This window comes from Epinephelus lanceolatus, chromosome 19 (assembly GCF_041903045.1).
Source record: "Epinephelus lanceolatus isolate andai-2023 chromosome 19, ASM4190304v1, whole genome shotgun sequence".
In the NCBI taxonomy this organism is placed as follows: domain Eukaryota; kingdom Metazoa; phylum Chordata; class Actinopteri; order Perciformes; family Serranidae; genus Epinephelus; species Epinephelus lanceolatus.
The window spans coordinates 16,936,443-16,955,243 of record NC_135752.1 but is presented as its reverse complement, the minus strand read 5'-3'; the positions used below and the strand labels follow the sequence as shown (position 1 = coordinate 16,955,243).

At 40.8% G+C, this 18,801-nt stretch overlaps 1 protein-coding gene across 1 annotated transcript in view; it reads right to left on the bottom strand.

The window, feature by feature from the left end:
- The window catches only part of brinp1 (bone morphogenetic protein/retinoic acid inducible neural-specific 1), a 168,651-nt gene that overhangs the window by 125,158 nt on the left and 24,692 nt on the right, over positions 1 to 18,801 (bottom strand). Inside the window, exon 2 of the mRNA XM_033646845.2 lies at positions 6,862 to 7,129. Coding sequence (XP_033502736.1) covers positions 6,862 to 7,079 — 218 coding nt within the window. The 5' untranslated portion in view covers positions 7,080 to 7,129. The remainder of the gene's footprint in view (positions 1 to 6,861; positions 7,130 to 18,801) is intronic.

The following is an 18,801-nucleotide window of genomic DNA, read 5'->3' as shown; positions in this document are numbered from 1 at the left end:
TGCACTTAAGCATACAATAACAGGGGAGGAAAGAAAAGGAAGGGATTCAGTTTGAAGATTTGCAATCAGCTGTGACAGGGGTGACGATAACCTACAGAAAACACACTCCAATCATTTCTTTAAGAGGCAGGAGTCAAGACTGATTGATCAATTAATCAAGCTATCACTCAATCTTACTCTGCCAGTTCCTTACCAATATGTGCAGTAAAAAAGACTTTAAATAGAATAGGACTAGTAATAAATATATTTATATATAAATGTATGACTATCCAGGCCTTTTGCTTGCAGACCCTGTATTATATATCCTTAGAGCAGTGTCTACTGCATGTTCAGCCAAACGTAGCACTCTTTGCAAGGCCTAGTACGCCTACTCCATGCTGCTCCCCATCAAGACGCTCTTGGTGGCGCATGATTAGAAATTCATTCATATTTCAGGGGATGCCTCACTTTCCACAGGGTCATTGGGTTGGGCCCTCAGTGATGTGGACACCATGGTACTTGAAGCGGTCCACCCTTTCAACCAAAAACTTGTTAATATTAAGGGGGCCTAATTCCTTCCCTGCTTCCTCACAAAGTCTACTTTCATCTCCTTAGTTTTGCTGACATTCAGGAGTAAGTTGCTGTCCTGACACCACTGGGTCAGGTCCTCTCCTTCTATCAGGTGCGCCTTTTTATTTTTATCTGTGATCAGGTCCACCACAGCTGTGTGTAGCAAACATTATGATTGTGTTGGAGTAAGAACTGGCTAGTCGAAGTCATGTTTACAAGGAGCACAGCAGTGGGCTAAAAACGCACGCCTGGGGTGCTCCATTGTTACTGATGAGGGTGGAAGGGGTGTGTCTGCCCACCCTCATCACCTGGGGTCTGCGCATCAGGAAGTGAATGATCCACATGCACAGTGAGATATCAAATTCCAGGTCCTTAAGCTTTGTGATGATTTTTGAGGGAATTATGGTGTTAAAAAATGAACTGTAGGCAATGAACAGCAATTTGAACATGCTCCAGACTGTGTCATATTGTACTGGCCATTGGCCTGACCATTTTTGGACCTCTTGCATCACTGGGACAGACTTCATAGTTTGTTTACATACTTCGACTTAAGCAAGATGGCCGCAAGGTCGCTCTACCTGAACACAGGTAGAAATTCTACTCTGTAGTCATTTTTTAAATGGTGTGTAGCACTGATCCAGAGTGCTTATTCCCCTTGTGGCACAGTCAATATGTTGATGGAAGTCAGGTACAACCTTCTTAAGGTTAGCCTGATTTAAGTCTCCAGCAACAATGAACGCCACATCAGGATTACTGGTCTGTTAGCATTCTTGAAAAGATCCGACAGCAGCCTCTGTACTCGCCAGTGGTAGAATGTAGATCATTGTAAAATGACCAAAGTAAATTCCATTGGTAGAAAGAGTGGTCTGCATTTGTTTGACAATAACACCAGAACAGGTGAGCAAGAACGAGTCTAATTTTGCCAGAAAGTCCTCTGTTCTGTCAGATTGGTATAGAGACAAAGATTCACCTGGATGAACAGTGCTCTACAGTATTCCAGAATTTAACCTATTTTCTGGTGTAACAAAGGACATTAGAGTTACTGTTATCCCATTGGAACCTGTTGCTGGCACAGAGGTCAGCCAGTTTATTATCCAAGGCCTTTACATATGCTGGATGCTTGGCAGGGAAGATCCATATGACCGACATCACAGCTGGTGTTTATTTCCTCCGCATTTATCTCAGCGTTTCTTCCAGTGTTGACATGGATTTAGAGTTGGATGTAGAGATGGTCTAGCTTGTCTCTGTCTTTTCCTCAATGTTTACTCCGATGTTTACATTTGAAAACCTCAACCGGCCAGGTAGCAGAGTTGGCAGAAGGAGAGTTTACAAAGTGGTGAGTTGACCACTTCTCTGCCCTGAAGAGTGACTCATCAACATATGGTATCAGTGTCCAGTATTATTCACAAAAGGTACAACTAATCTACTAAGTCTGGAAAGAAAATAAATGTAAGAGTATAAAACTGAATAAATTTAGCTGAGCTAACAGAGTGGCAATTGGATAGGTCCGTGCCTTCTAATTGGTGCCTTGTGGTGTCTTCCCCTTCAAGCGTCTGTGACCTTTGCAGAGCACCAGATAAGAGGCTGGCACTTCCTAAATCTGTGTTTATCCTTCAAATTAGGCACAATGCCCATGTTATTAAAGATGGGGCAGATTTGTTTGTTGCTGATCAGGTTGGCATTGTCCACGCAGCATGCCTCCGGGGTAATCTCTCTTGATAAGAGAACCCGAAAGGAATGGATGCTTTGTCTCTCTGCAAATCTGATTCAACCACTTTCCACCACTAAATCGTCGAGGCAGAGAAAGTCCCCGGGGAAATTTACAAAGCGATTCAGTTCTCATTGCTGGTTAGAGTAGAGCACGGCTGGGCAATCATGTGCCGAGGAGGACCGAGGGTATGTATGATTTCATTCCAACCAAACGCTACACCAGCTGATGACACTGATTTCCTCCCCCCCTCGCTGGATCAAGATGTACTAATCGTTGGAAATAACTGGTGGTCCAGGTTAGGATGAAAATCCTTGGAAAACGCTTGGACCTTTGGGGGAATGCTTCACACCGTTGCCTCAAACACTGTATAATATGATTATTTTACTAAATATGTATTTCATGCTCAAAAGCATCTTTCACTTGGTCCACTGATATAGACGTGGACTTCACTACATTGTATTGTACAGTGTGTACTGTATATTATTGGCCTTATTTTAGGGAAATCACAGCTGTAAAAGTGAAAGTCATCTATCAAACTTTATCTGACAGTTCTGCAGATGTCTGACAGATGTGAATGTGGATTGTTGATTGCTGTCATCCAATTTTTTAACAAGAAATACATCAAATTCTTCACACTCCTAATGCAAGATTTAATTGTCTTGCCATGAGGAAAGGGACATCTAGCACTGATGGCTGAATTTGACGCCACTAATGGTTTGTTAAGAGGGAGAAACAACAGGAGCCACCTGGGCCCGGCAACATTCCCAGCAGCCCCCAACATGCAAACACACACTCTCTGTTTTAATAAATCACTGCAGCATCACAGACAGCACTCGACGGCTGTACAGCGTCTGTGGAAAGCGGCTTCAGAAGTTTTGCCTCTGAGATTCATGTCTCTGTGCAACACGCCGCTCTGTCAAGTTACACATTATGCAAATGCATTGTTTACTGTTCATGTGACAATATCAAGGCATGAAAGCCAGTGGGGACCGGGGGCTGTGGCAAGTTACCAAGAGAGACAGAGCAGCGAGACAGAGAACAAACTCTATGAAAGAACTGCCAAAGGAATGTAGCAAATGACTCTCTTACTCTTTCGCAGTCTTTCTATACTTCTGAGTGAGCATACTAGGGATTAGGGATGCAAGGAAATCAAAGCACATCATTCTGAGAAAGAGGGTTTCTATCCATCTAATTTCTCCACCTCTTCGTCTGTATGTGACAAATGAGGAGATGTGCGCTACAAAGCAAATTGTGAGGTGGAAAATATGAACCATGTTGCAATTATTGAATGTCAAAGTGTATTTTTCTGTAACAAGTACAGCACAAAAGATAAAAGCTGAGCACTGATAGAAATCAGCGGTTTGAGGACAGAAGTATTTGCCCTTATTCTAGCCCTGATACAGCTTAGGACTATGGTTAGCATAAGAACTGAGAACGAATGGTATTAGTGTTGTCACGATACCAAAATCTTTGTTTTGGTACCAATACCAATATGAATTTCGATACTTTTCGATACTCTTCGGTACTTTTCCTAAGGAAAAGTCCTTTTGGATGCAAACCTTTAGAACAATAAATGGTAGGGGTGTAACGGTACCAAAAAAATCATGGTTCGGTAAGTACCTCGGTACAGACGTCACGGTTTGGTAACTCAAATGTTCCACCAAGTTTGTGTTGTCTCGTGTTGTCTCCCTTTGCGAGGCAGACTTTCTCTTGTCTTTTTTCACATGCGCCAGCTGCGGATGTTGATAAAGGTGTTGTCATACACACCACTTGTGCAATCTGTGCTCCAATAGGAACAAGAAAGGCGTTTGTGTGCATAAATGAGTAAAATAAATTACCTAAATTAATGAATTGAATCAGTTTCAAAGTACCGGTATTTTCCAAATGCAGTATAGTACCGTTTGGAATACTCTAGTACCGTGGTACTATTTTAGTACCGGTATACTGTGCAACACTAAATGGTATATTAAGTTGTTATTATGTATTTTTTTGATATGTGTGAAATTCACAAGTAGAGGGGTGGATAAATCAGATTACTTCTGATTACTTCAGGGCTTTCTTTCAACCGCCTTTTCCCTGGAATTGTCTTACTATCAGCATTCAACAGGCTAGTGCAGTTGACTCTTTTAAAAGTAAACTCAAAACATATCTATTTGTACCAGCCTTCAACCTCACCTAGTCTGCTGGAAGTAGCCTACGAAACTTCAGTTATCCAGCTTATATTCAGTTTTACGTGCTTATGATCATGTATAATTCACACATACTGTATTCATAACTGTGTCTTTTTTTACTGTATACAGCTCTGTATGTACAGGAGTTTTTATGTACATAGTTCATATTGTTTTGTTTTACCTCGCTTTTGATATAATTTTAAATATTTTGCTTACAATATTTTAACATCTCCACCAGGTTTGTGTTTGTGTGTCTGTCCTTAGAGAATGTTGCAAACTACTAGACCAATTAGCCTAATATTTTGTGTGCACATATATGATTGTATGCTCAAGGACCTCTTGTGGTTGGAATGATTCATAATTGTTAAAAAATCTGTTTTTTGTGTGTTTATTTACCATCATTGTCTGCAGTCTCCTCACTCCCCTTAGCCAGCCACTGGGGGCTGTAAGTTTTGCGGATCTCAGCTCTGCTAAGAACAACACTCCTTACATCTGCTGAGGGCCGACACATTGGCATTTTTTTGTCAATTTTAATTGTGTTTTTTTGTTGTTATTTTCTGTAGCCTACAGACGAAGTAAATGCTGCTCAGAGTCAAGTGATGAATACATGGATCAAAGCTTTCTGGCTGTGTTTTAGTTGTTAAAAATACATTCATCCTCACGATTTTACTGTTTCCATACTGCAAATGTATGTATATCATGCCTATGAGCAGGAAATCTGTGCAACTTGCCATTGCTCTGTCAAAAGTAGACAAAGGGAATATTTCTTTTTTTAGGTTTGGGATGTTTTCGAAACATGCTGTGGCGCATCTGGTGAAATTACAAGAATTGTCGAGTGGCCGTAATCAGCCCTACGGCTGCCTGGCAGAGCTCTGCACAGTTTTTGTAGTGTGTGTTTTTTTGTTAATATTTTTAATACATATTTTGCTAACATTGTTCATATTGTTTTATTAAATGTACAGCCCTTTAGAAACAGTGGTTTACAATTGGTGGGTCCTGTCCAAAAGTGGGTCCCAGGTCCATTCTCAATGGGCTGCAAGTGACTCATGAACGTGTCAAGTTTGTAAAAAAAAAAACCCAAAACTTCATTTTGAAGTACAGTGAATTTCAGGCACAGAGCTTTGACTTTAAAGTGCCGTTCCCTTCTGTAGAGTGAATAACTAATTGAAAGCTACACGACAAGAGAGCAGCTAACTAGCTCAATGACATGACTGAATGCAAGTATGATGCTGAATACATTGAGCTGTGTGGACCTTGAACAAATGATTAATGAGAAACTGGACCCCATGGCTGGACCAGTTGGGAGTCACTGCTTTGAAACATATTTCATATCACATCAGTGATATCAGACGATAATAAACTTTTATTTGACTTGATTTGTAGCTGAATGTAATTCAACACATTAAAGGCCCCAAACCCTTTAAGTCTTTTGGTGGTAAATGCTTCATGCATGTTTTAGTATGTCATGTGCCAAAAATGAATTGGTTAATTAATCAATGCCCACTTGAAATAGCCAGAGCTGTCCAATTGTGTAGTGCAGAACTCATTGTGTGACTAATAAAAGCTTATGTAATGCAATATTACACAATATGACAAATTATATTGGGCTTGAAGACTATACTTTTATAACCATATGTCAAAAATGTTAAAGCCTGTGTTACAAAGTGGGTTGTAAGGTTTGACAGATGCGACTTCAGGACAGGAACACGTTTGAGTTGGATTATGGGAAGTGTAGGATTAGTATTTCAGAATTTTGATCCATGACTAAGAGTCATGGTATCTCGGTCTGTGCTGCCCTGATCTTGACAATTCTCTTTTAAATCTGTCTCGAGCAAGCCTCCAAACTTTATGGAAATGTAACAGAAAATTGCTGGAGATCCCCTTTAATTGTTCAAATCTGTACAAATAGCAAACCATTACAGATTTTTTTTTTTCATTTAGCCAGTGCTTCTCATTCAAGTACCCTGCACCTGCCAACATTTTCTGCCAGTAATAGCAGTGCAAACACAGTACCTATTACCAACAAGCTGACTAATAACAGTGTGCAAATATTTAGACTGAAATGCCCATCAAGATCCAAAATCTTTGTTTTGTGTTTATTTGTTTTTGATGTTTTTGTCTTTTAAAGAGACAATTAAGCTATAAAATGATTATTATTTCTATATTTCATGTCATCCAGAGTCAAATTGTTCCAAAAAAGAAAAAAAAGGGAACTTGAATAATAGAAAAGGTGGGCAAACATCCAGCAGACTGCTTCATTAACAGTGCTGAGAGTGGTCGCAGGTCGGTATGAAAGATGCACGCTGAATAGGTTAAAAATGTACACAGTGCAGCTCTTTGCAAAAAAATCTCAAAATAGAAAACCACTAAAACGGACAGATTCTTAAAAAGCCTGTGTGGCATCAGTACACAGGCTGAAAGTGAACTCACCTATAAATTTTATATCTGGTCGTAAATCCTTGGCGGAATTTGTCCACAAAGGACAGATAACTCCGAGAGTGGTGGAAAGGTCCACGGTCAGAGATGAGCCAGTCATATTGCTTGGTGACATGTTGTTCAGTGGCCAACGGGTCCTGGCGGGAAGACTGAACTGTTATATGGTCCCATATAAACAGGAAGCAGATGACCTCAATAAACCTCCAGTTCATGCTTTTTTTTAAGCCGCTCTCTGTTCATTCTCGCTCCATTGTGTGGAGACCTGACGGGAGAGAGAAGAAGAGGGAAGGAGGGAGAGAGACACAGGGACAAAAAAAGGAGAGAGCTGTTAAATGACAAAATCTATTTTAGCAGTACAAGAAGATGTCATCGAGTTAGGTTAATTGTGTAGTACTGAACAAATAAGATAGTGCCCTTGTCATTGTCACTTTACTGTGACGTGATGTGTATTTATTTTCTGCTCTTTCTCAAATAGTTCAACCTACATGCCTCCCTGGAGTTTTTCGGAAAGCCACACAGATTGCGCCTCTCCACACAAGGACTGTTACCCTTTTGCAGATGAGCATGAAGAACATCCTCAGCTGTGTGGCTGTCTTTTTTTTAACATCTAATTGGTGTCATGATAAGTTCTGACAAGGTTAGAAGGCTGCTTTACGATATGTTATGACACCCAGCCACTAATGTGGAAGAGCACCATCTCCCTTTACCCAGTGGTGTCAATTACTGCTGGAGGAAACTTTCAACTATTGACTTGCGACTTCATGAATTGTTAAAACTAATGTGATACAAAATATTGCCTCTTTCGTCAAATACAAAATAAGAACTCGATTTGGTTCCGCTAAAGCTTCCAGGGATGGTTAATACAACTGTATTACTGCCCTTAGCTTTACAAAATGGCACTATAATACTAAATGTGACCCTGCGCTCTATAAATATTTTAGAGACGATGCATTTTTAAAAAACTGGACACATGGATCAGCAAAGTAGCAAGAACAGGTCGTCTAAAAACAGATTTTAACAAGGCCAGATTCATGGTGTTGCTTTATTTAAAAAATCCTCGACAGCAGCAGACATTATACAACTAACGCTGACTGGATCAGGCAATTTAGAATAAATGTAACTAAGCTACGACAACAGTATGACTAATATTCTGATATATTGAACAGTACCATGAAGGATATTCTCCCATTTGTTTCGAGATGCAATAATCTTAAAGTCCATTACACAGCAAAAAAAAAGCACATTTAACTCCATCATGTCTTGCTTAATGAAAAAAAAAAAACAGGAAAAAAATCTTAAAAACATTTCACCATTTCAAACGCGACATTAAAATGATACATTTCCTCATTTTGCATTGACTATGAACATTATTTTCCACTCGGCAGTGAAATTATGTCTCTTAGTTACTGATAAGGAAACGATTTCCATCAGTAATTGCATTTAAGAACTTTGGCCCCTGGCCGTGGAGCACCCAACTGTGTGCTATCTACTGCTACCGTATGCAAAAAATCCTCCCCCTTTCATGGTTTATTAGACAATAACACATCATAAAAGAGCAGGGAGAATTTAATGGACCTAATCTTTCCCTGTTAAATAGATGATGAACTACTTGATTGCAAAAAGTTAAAGAAATCACAGAAGCATACTTAAAGGGATTTTTTTTTTTTTTTTTTTTTTTGCGTGTCATATCACTGTTAAAATTAGTGTGTCAGTTTCTTATGACGCCTTAAATTAATTATGTATTTTATTATTTAAACACTGCTTCACCTACTTTCCAAAGGACCCGGAACAATCTGGGATAATTTGAATATATCCACTTGTGTAACTAATTATAATTATATTGCTATATTTGAAGTATAATCAGTTCTTAAAACTGATTGTAATGAAATCTCAACTATCAACTGAGAATAGTGCGTTTCAGCTATAATTGCACGTTTGACAGAAGGAAAACAAGCCTTCTTTTTCACCCTATCAACCAGATACTCAGTGGCGATGACAAAATATGACAGTGTACTGAACAGGCCTGTTTTAGGCTAATTACGTAAGACTAATTTGAGCGTGGCTGTCAAAATGAAACAATACATAATCTGATAGAGGGGGACGAGGCTGAGCAGGGGATTGATAATGATATGCCTTTGTGCGAAGGCAGGGTGTGAGTGTGACTTTTCATATGAAAAAAAGTGCATGAGAAAACATGTCAGTGAGTAATTATATTAAAAAATAGCTAATTAATTGAGTTCAATGCATTACTTCACTTTTTGACAAGGCGGTTCACAATGTAGGCATTTTAAAAGGACTATTTAGAAGGTTGAATAGGACCGTCTTTGTTCTCATTGACTTTTTAATGAATACAGAAGAAATCTATGAGGGTATAACTTGTTACCAACTGAGACAGCAGGGCTGGTATTGTTTTCACCTGTTGTCGTCATGATGAAATGTAGTCCTGGAAACACCTATTGTAAAAGGAACTATAATAGAAGTTTCATATGCAGAAGGGGAGGTGGACGGGTCCAACAAACGCTAACCTTCACCCGGAGAGCAGTGTTGACGTCCCATGAAATTATAAAGGACTTTACGCCCCTGGCTCATGAAACTTTAACAGTGTGTAGTGGAGATCACAATGATGGCCATCTTTAAGGACGGATGTTTTAAATCATGAAACGCTGTATGGTGGTTGGTGTCATCCCATCACAAGATGGTCTCTCTCTAGTTTCCTGTAGAGTATATTTTGATCGCTTATTATCATCGATCATGACCATCGGTGGCTCAGGAGGTAGAGCGGGTCATCCACTAATCGCAAGATACTGAACCCCAAATTGCTTCCGATGGCTGTTCCATCGGTGTGTGAGTGTGTTAAAAACTGAGTAGCAGGTGGCAACTTGTATGGTAGCCTCAGCCACCAGTGTATGACTGTGTGTGTATGACTGGGAGAATAGTCGGATGACTAGAAAGGCGCTTACCATTTACCACATTTTTTAATTAAAATAAACCAAATATATAACTTGAAATGGCTCTACAGCATGTAACACTAAATGGAACTGTATTTCAAAACCCATTATAAGTTCTGTATCTTGAGATTTTACAGTGGCTTTTAGGGGTGGATCACCAACCAAACTTTAAAAAAATGCACATTTTCACCAAACTGAGTTATGCTAACAAACCTGAGTTTGCTAGTTAATATTAGGCCCTACCAGCACCACTTTGGTAGCATATCATGAAAAAATGGTATTGAATACTGACATAAACAAATGGATAATTCATTATTTTGGCCCAGGATAGATATGTGTTGAATCAAATATGGTAAAGACAGTCTAGAGCAGTGGTTCCCAACTAGTGGGTCGCGGGTCTATTCTGAATGGACCACAAGTGACTCACAAATGTGTCAAGTTTGTAAAAAATACACCTTATTTTGAAGTACAGTGAATCTCTGGCACAGAGCTTAAATTTTGAAGTGCCGTTTTCTGCCGCAGAGTGAGTAACTGACAGCTCGACAACTCGACAGAGACAGCAAAATAGCTCGACTGCATGGCCAAACACAAGTATGATGCCAAATATATTCAACTGTGTGGAAGACGTGTTAAGACGTGTGTGTTTTTTTTCTCACAAAAGATACTTTCATATTTTGCTGTCTGGTATTTGAAAAGTAACTGCACATAATAAAGAAAGGTGTACTGACAGATTATTGCTAAACTTGTCCGTTCAGTAAAGACAGCTGGTTGGTGGTTGACTTAATCCTTATAAATCTGTGCAAGAATGGGCAGTCTAATTTATTTTGTACTGAGGCAGTACCAAACAAATAAGGTCACAATGTAGACACACATTTGCTTTACATGCAACTTAAAATCTCTTAATTTTTAATCTTCACTTTTACAAATAAATACAGAACCTCAACCCTGAAGTAAGTCATTATGTGCTGTTGATTGCCCCACTACTATGAAAATTAGTTCTGAGGTTGACCCAGAGGCTAAGTCATTTCATCACCTGAGGCGTCGTTGCTGTCTGAATCTCTGAAACCTCCCACAGTGAGTACATTTACATTCATACGGCCACATGAGGAGAGTTAATTCTCAGTGCTGCTTTCTATAAGCCTGTGTCTGTATGTGTATGCCTATCATGGACTGCCATTAAATGGTATTCATCTCGTGCCAGATTTTCTGCTTGTTTGCTTTGTGGGTTTTGCATGTGAACATTATCACACCTTAAACCACAATATATTACGAGATAAAAGGGAGTCTGGTTTAATAAACAGCGACAAGTCATAAAGAGGAGTGCTGGAAAAATATGAGTTGTAGTGGCTATGAAGATCTCATGAGGACATGGATGCTTTCATTTTTTAGTTATGTGAGAAATGTTCTCAGTATTAAACCAGTCCCATTTGTTGGATTGATCAGAATCAACGTATTGCATTCCCACTTCAGAATCTGACGGCCCCGCTTCACTGAATCAATGCATACTAGTGAAAAAACCCTGCTCGCATGGGGTAAGGTGATGGACTTTTGGTATTTTGGGGGGTTGGAGCCATGTTGTGCAGTGCACCAACTGCACAGCTGGAAATCGGCTGGGATTAGGAATCAGATACAGCCTTATTCTCCCCTTTAAAATATACAGACTCAACACCACGCTGCTCTTTGAGTTTAAATATGGAAGCCATGGAGAACAGTCGGGAGCATTTACCAAACAAAAAAAAAAAGTTCTCTCAGGAATAAACTGATGTTCGCGCGCGAGAAGCGCTGACTCACCACGAGCAAATATGCAGCACTGTAAACAAGCCACTGAGGGCTGATGATGTTAAAATAGCTTGGGAGGAGATAACACATTTGGTTAATAATTAGTGCCCAGGTCCTACGAGAACTGTTGTCCGAGGTAGGGAACAGTTCAATGCCATCACAAGGAGAGCCAAATAATTTGGCGGGGAACCGCGGGGACAGTTTAACAACTGGATGGGGGCCATCCACTATAGCCAGTCCCTCACTGGTGCTGAGGATGTGACTGTATCTGCAAAGCCAGCTCAAAAGTGGAAATTTTGTGACGAGATCTCGGGGCATGCGTGTGCATTCATGAAATCAGTGATCTTTCTTCAACATTTCAAAGGTCAAGTCATGGTGAGAAAAGTATCCTGGATTTGATTAGACTCTTAAATTGCACTGACGCTGGACAAATACACAGAAACGATGAGACTTTACATGTACTTCATAAAGAACAGCATTTTCTGGCTGTTTTGAGAACAGTACACCCAATCCCTCTGGTACACACAAAGAGCCACAGAAGCCAGAGTAACACCTATATCAAGGTCAGAGTAGGTTGGAGAAAGACGAGCAGGGTGGCATTGAAAGGATGATGGCGCCCTGCTCTTTCCCCAGTATACAGCCAAGTGGATTTGATATGCTAAAAAAAAAAAGGCTTCCCTAACAGGATTGCTTGAAGTGAGCCAAACGGTCATGTCTGGATGGCAACCCTGACTCACAAAAACTGGGAGATTTCATGTTCCATGTTTCATGTGATCATTTTGACCCAAACCATTATCTTTCCCTAAGCGACTGCTTTTTGTGTCTGAGCCTAACCAGACATTGACCACAGCGTTGTTACAACATAAAACATCTGGGGCTTTGCTGGTGCAATAAGACGTGACTACTGTAAAGAGACTCGTGAGAGGTTCACAAATCTAGGGTTGCCATCTAGTCACGACCCCCATGCTGCATTAATTCAATGGACGACCATCTGGTATGCCAATTTTTCTTCCTAAGATGGCGGAGGCTTGACCTGCCCTACTCTCCCTCTGATTGGTTCATTGCCCCTTTGGTTGGGTTGAAGAAGAAGAAGAAGAAGAAGAAGAAGAAGAAGAAGAAGAAGAAGAAGAAGAAGAAGAAGGTATACCTTATTAATCCCAAAAGGATAACTAAATACACAAAAATTACCTATACATACATGCTTTAAAAGGTACGCATGGTGTCAGAAACCAACAAAAAAAGGCATCCTTTAACTTCAGAATGACACTCAGTTGGTTTCTGTTATAGTTAAATGATGCCCGGCAGCGTCACAGGGAGACAAGGCGGTAGTGTTGCACGGTATACCGGTACTAAAATAGTACCGCGGTACTAGAGTATTCCAAATGGTACTATACTGCATTCGGAAAATACCAGTACTTTGAAAATGATTCAATTAATTAATTTAGTTAATTTATTTTACTCAATTATGCACACAAACACCTTTCTTGTTCCTATTGGAGCACAGATTGCGTAAGTGGTGTGTATGACAACACCTGTATCAACATCCGCAGTGAAATCCGTGAAAAAAGACAAGAGAAAGTCTGCCTCGCAAAGGGAGACAACATGAGACAACACAAACTTGGTGGAACATTTGAGTTACCAAACTGTGACGTCTGTACCGAGGTACTTACCGAACCATGATTTTTTTGGTACCGTTACACCCCTACTACTTATTGTTCTAAAGGTTTGTATCCAAAAGGACTTTTCCTTAGGAAAAGTACCGAAGAGTATCGAAAAGTATCGAAATTCATATTGGTATTGGTACCGAAACAAAGATTTTGGTATCGTGACAACACTACAAGGTGGGACAAGGAGGAAAGTTAAGGTGGTAAAAGTCGCACTGGGTCGGGTAGGAGAGGTAGTGGATGGATCCAAGAGACTGTATGCAACGTTAAATTTCCTGTGAAAACAGAAGTGTATTTTGAAAGAAGACATGTAACAGGCAGAACTTGACACAGAGTCCCAGAACGTCAACAATCATCGCAGCCAGGGTACCTCCCCTGTCATATCTAGACATGGAAAGTCCATGACCAAACGTCGATATGTGATGACATCCAAGTGAAAATGTGTTGCCTAACCCTAACCCTGGGCAGTTGGGGGTTCGGTGCCCAGCTGTGCCCAGGAGGCAAACTGGCACTTCTCAAGCTACCATACTTTGTCCATACAGGGACTTGAAACGGCAACTTTCCAGGTCCCAAGCCAAGTCCCTATGGGCTGAGCTACTGCTGCCCCCAGTTGGTTAGGGTTAGGCAAGAGTAGTAAGATTAAGGCACAGTCAAACATGAGTGAATGTAAGCAAGTGACTTTCATCTGCTGAAACAATATTCATGCTGAAGGTGAGCAAGTGAACAAATGAATGTTAGCTTGCTTGCTAATAAATACCAAGAAATAGGATGTTACTGATACATTTTTCCATAATCTTACATATTATGCCTGTCTCTCAAGTCGCTGCCAGCCAAGCAGCATATCTCATGTGATGCAGTTTGTATTTTTCATGGCCAATATCATACAATGTCGGCTGGTTCAGGATCAACCAGACAAACTTTTTTGCCATTAGCTGAGTCTGTAACTTCACCGCTCAAAGATCACCAAAGTTGAAATCCATGTTACACTAAGTTGCGAAATTGCTTTGCCACTGCAAGCAAATTTTCTATTTGCCCCTTCGCTCATGTGTCACCGTACCCTCAGGGTAAGAATGTCAGGGTAAGCCAATCAGGGTAAGAAAAAAATTCCATCCGGTATATTGTTTTGATGCAGCCACTCAGATCTTAGATAAATAACAGACCTTCCTGTTCAATCACAGGCAGAGCAGACATCACACTCAGCCAGACAGCAGCCAGCTACATAACAGAAGAGCCACAGACTTAGAACAACCACATTAGCTTCGCCGCTAAAGTCCCCTTCTTATCTAATTCACAAACATTAACACATCTCGTCTTTAGCTTGCCGAACGAGCAACCAAACAAACATTCACCAGGGAAAAGTGCACCACTAATGTCAGTTTACAACCTAGATAGCTAATTAGCTGCTCAGCTGCAGCACATTACACAGCATGTTAACGTACCTGCAAATGTCATTTTGGTCCGGTTAGATACTGGTGTGGTCCTTACTTTTCAATACCACTAACAACATGCTGTCTGCCCATAACATGTGGGCTACAGGGTGAGTTTGTTTGCTTTGTCTGTTGCTCCCTGAGGTGTAACACCAGCACTCTGGCACCCTGCCGGCTGCTGTCAATCAAACGCAGACATCTGATGAAAAGGAGCCTACCTGATATTTCCCCAGAGACTTTTTTAAGAAAAACCTTTTGATAATGAAAAAAATATTAATTTAGAGCCATACCCAACCATCCCATTCCACATATTTATATTATTTCTTTATGATAAAAACTGCTTTCATCACCCTTTCCAAAACCTCATGCACAAATTTAAATGCACTGACAACTCCATTTTGATATTAAGAGTCTAAATTTGCAGGGATGGTCCAATCAATCCATTAAAACATGTTAGTGGTAACAAATGACACTTTCATTCAAATTTCAAGAGTGCTTGTTTGATTACTCAACAAAAAAAAATAATGCAGCAAATGTTGTGCAGTCCACTCCACCGCACTCCATCAACCTCGTGGCAAAATCTAATTTTTCAAACCCTCTCCTCATCCTGAAGTATCTGTGTCCTGTCGCTGCATGAGATCATAACTCACACCGATCCCAAACCTCGCGTGTGCTCCGCAAATGTGTTTGTTGGTACGTCAGAAATATTCTTTATCTTCTGTTATTTGCAGATTACGGTTATTTGCCGAGTGGATTAGCGAAACAGAGAGACGAAGAGACAGAGAGTGGATCACGTTTACCCTTGAATAAGCAGGGTAAAAAGGGGAGGATGTCTGCTTCAGGAAATCACAAGACGGGACAAGGGAGGCTTGTTTTCTCCATCCTCTTTTTAAACAGCCTTATTCATGCCGCAACTCCTCCTCCATTCTGGTTCATTCAAGGGAATTCAATCTCAATTCTGGTCCCGTCACTAGCTTTGCCAATCAATTCCCCTCTCCCCTGTGTGGGGCCCTAAGTGTCCCTCTTTATTCTATAAAGTTCATAAGAATGGGGAGGCTTGTTCTCCTTATTTGTATTCTAAATCCCAGGGAGGCAAGAGATCAGGGTAGAATGAAGCCTTTTGCAGGGAGACAGGTAGACTCAAGGGAATTAGAGCAGCTATAATGTATTTCTGCATTATCCATCTACCCATAGCTTGTGCGTGACACCTGGCCACCAAAATGTAATATTTATTTTCTACGTTATTTGTCGGTGGAACAGTATGGATACAAGCAAATGGAGTTCTCTCTGAACTGTTATCAGCATGACTGCCTCAGAGCGAATTAATTCCCAGTGATACAGGTATAACGCGTGTAGTGAAGCAAAACCTTTGACGTAAGGTTATGGATGGCTGGCAGCCTAAAGATGAATTTTTATACTCCTCTGGGTTATTTTAACTTAGTCATATTAATATGACCTCAATGGGACTAAAGGGTTATGTGAGACTGATGCAAGGGAATGACAGAATGAGGAGAGCGAGAGCAGAGTTGCATCTAAATATGCCAAACCATCATGTGAATTCTGAGAAATATTATTGCACAGCTCACAGCCGTGTCTGGAAAGGCGTAGTAATGGTCTGCCACTTGCAATTGCTGGGAAGCAACAGAGGAATGGGAGGGCCGGCCGTGGCTAACTTCATTTGTACTGGATTCTTTTTCCTCCCCCCCCCCCCCCCCCCCCGAATCTCTTGCCTTGGTGCTGTCGTTTCTTAAAAAAAAAAAAGGACTGCAGTGGCACCCTGACCTTCAGAAAACATGGCTGAGCAAGCAACACTCTGTTTGATAATTAAATTCTCTGGTTGGTCAGCAACCAATCAGCTCAGCTCGGGGATCAATGGCTGATTTTAAAGAGCAAACTAATTCACTAATGGTCAGAGTTATTCCAATTTACCTGTCTGCTGAATTATTGTGTCCAAATCTATTCAGGGAGGGGAAGGATCAATGTGAGCCGGGGAGAGGAGCAGCAGAGGGGAGCCGCTTGCATCTGTCATGTGAAGCAGTGCAAGGAGTGTGCTGCGAGGTTTATTTGATAGCTGCCCAGTTGAACAGCAGCGATGCGGGGGCGGTTTACGAGAGGGTTTTAAACAGGGACTGTCTCTGTCATAAAGCAAACTAATTAATGAGGTCTCGGAGTGAGCAGGAGAGCAAACACTGTGGATGGTAAAGGTATAAGGTTTTTTTGGACGTGCGATTCAGATAAATTAAGCACACTGGCTAACCGAAAGGGCAATTAAATTTAGCATGAAATAAAAATGAAATTCATTTGCTTCATGAGGGATTCTGCAGCAGGGGAAATAAAAACATTGTGACACTTGAATTATTTTTTTTTCCCAAGCAGATATCTCCCCTCAATCTGTTACTTTAATACACACAGCTCACCTTTTCATTACCGTTATGAATGGGACAGCTGAACTGATTATCACTAACATATGTTTCTTAAGTGAAAAAGAGTATAACAGTCGTGATTTGCTCCTGTATTCATCTCACTCCAGCAGAAGGTGCTTTGCACTGATAGGAGAAACAGAAGGATTCCTACGTCTTTCGCCAGCATCACAGTCTTTCACCAAAGAGAATGAGATGCTAGCAAGAACAGGCACGCCATTTGTCACCACATCCACCACTGCTGCTGCATGCTACTGTGGCTGCATTACAGATGAAGATTGATCATTTGTCAACTCGCAAATTGGCTTTCAAGTGCTTTCTCTAATTACTCTGTGGTTTTATTGATGAGAAACCACTGACTGCTTTCCTTCGATTTACCTCGCCGGGCACAGTCTTTGTTTTGAATATGTTGTCTCTCACCTTCCTCTCCAAAGGCATTAGAGGGGCAAATAAAATGCTCCAACCTTAACAGATTTTGCATGCTACCTCTTGTCTCTGACGTTACGCCAAAACAATGTGAGATTAAAGGCAAAAAATGCCAGAGCAAATTCCATTCCCTTTGCTGGTCACACTCAAAATGCACCCAGAGGAGCCCCCTGACATGAATAAGAGCCTGAATAGGAGTTGCTGGGAGGATGTAAATGACACTGTTCGCACTGCAGTTCCTCCTTGCTCATGCATGTAAATGTCAAGTGATGTTATCCACTGTATGGTTTCCACTGAATAGATTCAAAAGGTTTCCACCAAAGGAAGGGATGAACAGGGAGAAAAAGAACGTCTCAGAGGGAGCCTAAATGCGTTTATCTCCAAGAGAGCGCATGTAAGATAAGTATAATATAAATACACCCAAGGTGCTGCTTTTCTCTAAAGTGTCTCCGTGCATGCTCACATTTGTTTTTCTTTGTCATTTGTAACTGCAATCTGTGCATTCACTTAAAAAAAACAGGCATTTAATGGAGCTGTGGTGAAGCTCACCTCAGGCCCCATTAATATATCCTTCTTTTTTTTTTTTCTACTGTAATTACCAGCAGAATTAAACAGCAGATCCTCCTTCCTCTTTTCTCCCTTCTGTGACTGATCTGTCATAATTGCTTGTGTCTGTAACATTTTATTCACATCTCACTATCAGTGCCACGGGGCAGGGTGTGATGAAGTGTTGTTGCGAGGCAACTGTGAGACTGCAATTGGATTGCGGAGCTGCATTTTATTTTGCAGACATATGTGAGGGAAGTATCACCTTATCAGGGTAAGGGCATGATTTGCTCATCCCATTTCAGTATCTGAGGTACAGGACTCTGGCAGGGAGAAGAAATGTTTCGCGTTTTCTCATCCCGGGATTTTTATCAGCGCGTGCACAAGATGAAGCTCGAGCAGAACAATGTGTTTCACTCAAACTCGTCCTTCCCTCACTTGCACTCCTAACGACCGTCATACTTGAGCAATTTCTACCCCCAGATGTTTATATATCACAGGGAAACGTCTGTGACAAAAAAGGAAAGATAATGGAAAATGTTTCGCCAGCACATTTCTGAGTGTTAATGCTGCTTCACCTAACCTTTTCATGACAACCTTCTACTTTTGCACTTTTTTTTTTTTTTTTTTTAGCAGGGGGGTGGTTCTCTGACAGAAATACATAACAGCTGCTGCCCTCTCAAGAGACTGGACCACTGGCATTATGTGGAGAGAGATTTTGTCC